This window comes from Rutilus rutilus (assembly GCF_951802725.1).
Source record: "Rutilus rutilus genome assembly, chromosome: 10".
In the NCBI taxonomy this organism is placed as follows: Eukaryota; Metazoa; Chordata; class Actinopteri; order Cypriniformes; family Leuciscidae; genus Rutilus; species Rutilus rutilus.
The window spans coordinates 16,095,465-16,101,464 of NC_140215.1; the positions used below are offsets into that span (position 1 = coordinate 16,095,465).

The 6,000-nt window shown below is 39.6% G+C and overlaps 1 protein-coding gene across 1 annotated transcript in view; it reads left to right on the forward strand.

Moving 5' to 3' along the window:
* pth2ra (parathyroid hormone 2 receptor a) overlaps positions 1 to 2,482 on the forward strand; it is a 58,046-nt gene extending 55,564 nt beyond the window's left edge. The window contains exon 13 of the mRNA XM_084421738.1: positions 1,926 to 2,482. Coding sequence (XP_084277864.1) covers positions 1,926 to 2,315 — 390 coding nt within the window. The 3' untranslated portion in view covers positions 2,316 to 2,482. The remainder of the gene's footprint in view (positions 1 to 1,925) is intronic.
* Positions 2,483 to 6,000: the final 3,518 nt, after the last annotated feature.

Consider the following 6,000-nt stretch of genomic DNA (forward strand, 5'->3'; position numbering starts at 1 on the left):
TTCTGTAATCTGTTTTGCTCTGTCTAGTAGTTGTTGAATGCCAGAATTGTGGTGTGCAAATTTCATAATTGAAGAAGCATCTCCTTTTCAATTCCTGAGTGTGAATTTGAAATGAATTGGCCACACCCAGTGGAATGGCAGGAAGAGGAATTTACTGAACTATAATTCAAATCAATTCAATGTAGGTAATGCATTCTGGGAAATGAAGATTATTTCACCCTGCACAAAAATGAATTTATTACATATGAAAGATGACTATAAATGTCATCCATTCTTCTCTCTTTCATTATTTCTGTCTGTAAATTAAATTTGGGAATTTAACTGAAATTTAAAAATCACTTTCAGTTCCATTTGACATTTTCGAAACAGTCTTAATATTCTCTGAACTGTAAGTGCAATTGTAACAACTTTTTGCTGGAACATCAGAACTCTATTACATGCCTGCAAAATGTAGTAACTCACCCAAAACATTTAATACATGCTTCAAAACCTAGTTATTGTGTCAGAAAATTGGCCAATGCCACCAAAATAAAAAAGTGTTTCTGTCATCGTGTGAGCCACTCTGGTCAAAATGTTTAGATGCTTTTTCACCATGGAAATATTTGTTATATACAAATTTCATGTTTTTTCTACTTTTTGTTGACACTAACTGCTTTTATACTACAGAAGAATGTCAGATTTGTCTAGCTGAATGCTATTGTGTATCATACTGAGCTTTTTAGATACGGATTTCAACAGAAGGTAAAAAATATACTAGGAAAAGTCAATACTGTAGTACACAAAAGAAAATTAACTTTTGTATTTATACAGTACATTTGTTTTTGTAGAAATTTGTTACAGTGTATGTAAACTGAAAATTCACAATTCCTTGTTTATTTTTACACACACTTATACTCTTCCCCTAACTGAATTTTCAGTTTACATGAAACACATTTCTACAAAAATAACACAAATGTAGCTGTTTAGGGTTGTGACATTCCTCTATGTTAAAAAATGGTAGCAATTGTGCTGGGCGAAACTCCATATATATGTTTCCTATTTCATTAAAATAGCAGACTATTTGCCATGTTAGATATTTATGGAATACTTATTCTCATGCATGTCTGACAGAATTTTGATCACTGAATGGATCATTTTGCATGTGATGAAAGAATATTTAGAAGTTGTGAAGAGTTTAATAATTTCACTGAGAATCAACTCATCAGTTTTGATCAACAAGCCATGTGCGTTAAGTTATTGTGCAAATTGTAGACAATTGTTCTTAGTCTTTCGTACACGTCAAAAATATGAAATTTGCATAAATCAATAAGAAATTCAAATCTGATGAGTAAAAATAAATTCTCATTTGATAGTTGAGCCAAAGCAACTGAGAAAAACTGTAAAGCAGTAAGGCTCTTGGCCATGCTTTTTAAAGTCACCATGCATTTCAGAATTAAAGGGGTGGTATAATGCCCTTTTCACAAGATGTAAAATAAACATTTGAGTGTGTATGTGAAGTTTTAGCTCAAAATAGCCCACAGATATTTTTTTATAGCATGTTAAAGTTGTCACTTTTTGAGAGTGAGCAAAAACGCACCGTTTTTGTGTCTGTTCCTTTAAGCGCAAATGAGCTGCTGCTCCCAGCACAGAGAGGGCGGAGCTACAAGAGCTCGTGTCCTTTTACCTCACACAGACATGCACTGGAAATTAAAAAAAAAACTTTAAGCCTTTTATGTTCAAACCAAAGTCAGAAAGATGGAGTGACTCAAGAAGAAGTGACATGTAGACAACATTTCTGAATGGTTAGTTGGTGAATTTATGTTGCTTATGTGTAGCTATCTTCTAGTCATTGATTAGCATATTCTGTCTTGAACTAAAGTTAGAAAAGTGAAATCATATTCAACCACCCTTTTAACTGTTCTACATCATCTAACTCTGATCCTCAGGTCCAGACTGAGATCAAGAAGACATGGACGCGGTGGAACCTAGCATTCGACTGGAAGGGCCCTGTGGTGTGCGGGAGCTACCGCTATGGCTCTGTATTAACTGGCCTCAACAATAGCACCAGCAGTCAATCCCAGCTCGCTGCCGGAGGCCCAAGCACCCGTTCCACCACGCTCTTCTCCAGCCGAGTCTACCGCAGCAACGGGGGGCCAACTATCAGCACACACGCCTCCTTGCCAGGCTATGTGCTCAATTCAGATGCTGACAGCTTGCCACCATCTATACCTGAGGAGCCGGAGGACAGTGCAAAACAGGTCGATGACATCCTGCTGAAGGAATCCCTGCCCACAAGGCCAAGCAGTGGCCTGGAGGATGACGAGGAAACTCTGTAGAGAATGGTGCGGTGATAGTCAGCTAAATTGGGTGTAATAGCAGACATGGCATTTGTTAAAGAACAAAAATGACAGTATCACCTGCTGCGCACTCTGCGGTGAATGGTAACAGCACCTCTACAATGGACACTTCCTGCTCAATCTGTAATACATGGGCCTCGTTTACACTGCAGGTCTTAATGCCCAATGCCCAATGCCCAATTCTGATTTGTTACCTTTATCCGAATTTTTCGCCAAACATCACCATGATTTGAGGCGGAGGAGGACGAAAAGTGCCATCATTGCAGTCTGCGCATATGCTTCAGTTATTGTGTGTGAGAGAGATCTCAGGACTGGTGGGAGCATACGTGTTTAAATGTTGGATTTAACGAGGAGCAGTGGGTCCGAAATTTTAGGATGAGCAAGCCAACCTTTGATATGTTGTGTCAACGTTTGTCCACATTCCTCTCCTACGACGACACAACATTTCGTCGGGCCATCCGTCCCTTTGCAGATGCGCGTTGAGGGTTCTCTCGTCATTAAACCGCGGAGACTTTGCCTAATGCCTCAGAAAATCCGATCTGCCTGTTTACATGACAGTCGCATTGGCACATAGCCTACTGTAGGCTATCTGATTTATTTCCACATATGAATGAGGCCTGAAACCAATCTCGAAATATCCGAATGCATGCGATTTTTTCCTGTTTACACAGTCATTGAACACATCCGATCTCTGTCACAAATCAGCAAAAAATCGGAATTGGGCCACATTTGACTGACGGTTTTTAACATTGGTTGCGTTTACACTTGACATTAACATGCGACCTGTATCCGGATGTTGTCCACAAACACATTGAAAAGACAAGTGTAAACGCGCTTCTGATCGGAATGTTATCCGATCAGCGAGTCCAGGTTCGGAGGTAGTCGAGGACGCATTGTGATCGGATCTCAGTGTAATGTAAACGCAATCCAGCCATCGTGTCTGCATTCACAGGTGGGCGTCACACAAAACCCCGCCCACTGTCATTATTCCCTCCAGGAAATACTGCACGTGCATGCGTGGTTTTGCGATACAGTCGAGTGCGAAGTACCAAGCAAATATACTGAAATGTTTGCTTTCGCACCCTAAAGTTGCAGAACCATTCATTTTCTGTAAAGAACACACATTTTTCCCACCACAGCTGGCAACGTTCTCGGATAGGCTACTCTATACCGTTTCCATTACGACATCTATCCACATTATTAGTAGCCTACTTGCTCCGTCCTCCTCATTTTGTGAGATTTGTAAAATGTACCCCGACTGAAAACTGTTTTTAAAAGAAAATCCACCACTTCAGGTCGACTTTGCACTGGAGCCATCCTTTTTTTTTTTTGCAGGAATGCGAGATCCGATCTGTTATCCAGATACAGAAGCCACTTGATATGGTGTAGCCTACGCACCGTGTCCTGATTGGCTTATGATCCGATCTGCTTGACCAGACCATGGTGATCGCATGTTAATGCCAAGTGTAAACAGCCATAGATTGATATGTTCATGGCAAGACAGCTCCACCCATCACGGCCCTGGAAATGCTGATGGTGGATACATACAATTTCTGGTTGCCTCATGCAATTCCGAAACTGCCAAATGGACAATGTGAATGTTGGAGTTTTTAGATTTTCTATTACTCTGCCAACAATTTATTTTTGAATACTGGTTTTAATTTGTCATCAAATGATTTATTTAATTCAAAAGCATGAATTGTGTAGACTGTGGAGCAATGCTCAGGATAAATAATTGTATTAAGGTCTATGGTATGGGTGGGGGGGTGGGGTACTGTACAAAATGTCTTACACTTCCTGTAATATTCTTTTCCAGAGGATGCATTTTAATAATTTAATAAAATTTATTTCAAATGCAAAAGAAAATCTGACAGTCTTGGGTTGTTACTTTCACTTTATCATAAGTTTCATTAGCAATGGACCAATCAGCTGTTGAGACCAGGCTGGACTTTAGCTGCATTCATGTTATGTCATAATTACCGTAATTACAGGATGGTAACCCATGTAACTACATGTAGTTCTACTCTGCACTGTAAAAAAAAATTTTTTTACCGAATTTTACCGGTTTGTCATTATACAGTGAATGCCTGTTATTTTACTGTGTAATTTGCTGTAATTTAAAGGTCCACTTTTAAATTTACAGGTAATTGCTTGAATTTTGCATAAATGTTATGTTTTTTTTTAAAGGAAATTGTCTGTATTTTTACAGAGTTATGTGTAATTTACATAAAATATTAAGTAATATTTTACAGTTTCTTTCTGTGAAATTAGAAAACAAAGCAAAGAAGGTATAACTGCAGAAATCAGCAGTCATTTAACATGTTTTCCTTGAAGATCATTAAGCATGTGGGTTAAAGTGAGTTTTAAGGTTAAAAAATATTTGTACATACAGTACAGTAACAGTAGGCAGGCCTATTGAATTATTATAGTCTTTTAATCTTGTCTTGCAAATAGATGCTCATTTTGATCACCATTTGTCTTATTCTCCCCTAATTTCATGTATATTTTATGTCTTTTATGAATATTTTTGCAAATCTGCATTGCTGCACATTGTGTGGCTTTGTGTGCGTGTGACTGTTGTGTTTGTGCGCGCGCGCGATGACGCAGATTATCCGCCATTACTTTTCCGTTGTTTTAGTCCCGCCCACAACAGTTAGCTGATCTGTCGTCAAGTTTGGATCTGTGTCAAGGTCAAGCGGGAGATTTGAAGTCTACGCTCGTGAAGTGGATTGTGATCAACAGTGGTTCAAAGCAATCGTATTCGTCAAGAGAAGGGTGAGCAGGAGCTTTGAATACATTTAGGCCTATTCATTTAGCTGACACTTTTATCCAAAGCGACTTACAATTGCTATATATGTCAGAGGTCGCACGCCTCTGGAGCAACTAGGGGTTAAGTGTCTTGCTCAGGGACACATTGGCACATTGGTGTCTCACAGTGGATTCGAACCCGGGTCTCTCACACCAAAGGCATGTGTCTTATCCATTGCGCCACACCACCCCCATACATAAGCATCCAGGCCAAATCTGCCCCTTGGCCTCTGTCCATCATGGCCTCCTAATCATCCCCATATACTGATTGGCTTCATCGCTCTGTCTCCTCTCCACCAGTAAGCTGGTGTGTGGTGGGCGTTCTGGCGCAATATGGCTGCCGTCGCATCATCCAAGTGGATGCTGCACATTGGTGGTGGTTGAGGAGATTCCCCCCTTCCATATGTAAAGCGCTTTGAGGTCTCAGAAAAAGCGCTATATAAATGTAACGAATTATTATTATTATTATAAGTTATAGTCCGATTGTCAGTCAGTCCGTTCGGAAATAGTGCCCTTTTGAGCCTGGTTCGTCACAGCGGACATCATGATGCCAACCGATCACCGGCTGAGGAGGTAAGAGTCTCTTACACAGTTTTACTACAAATAGGCCTACCATGTTTGTTTTTTTTCTTTGTAGTTAAATCATAGCTAATTTTCGTAATGGTTTATGTGGCTAACTCTATCAAGACCGTTAAGAAATCGAATTCAGTAAACTACTGCGTAAATAAAAATTGATAGAATGTTTGTGTTCTGATGAAGAAATTAACTTATCTACATTTCTGATGGCCTGGGGGTCATCATAGGCAGCCTTTTTCATAGGATACTTAATCATTGGTTTTGAAGATGGCATTGATCC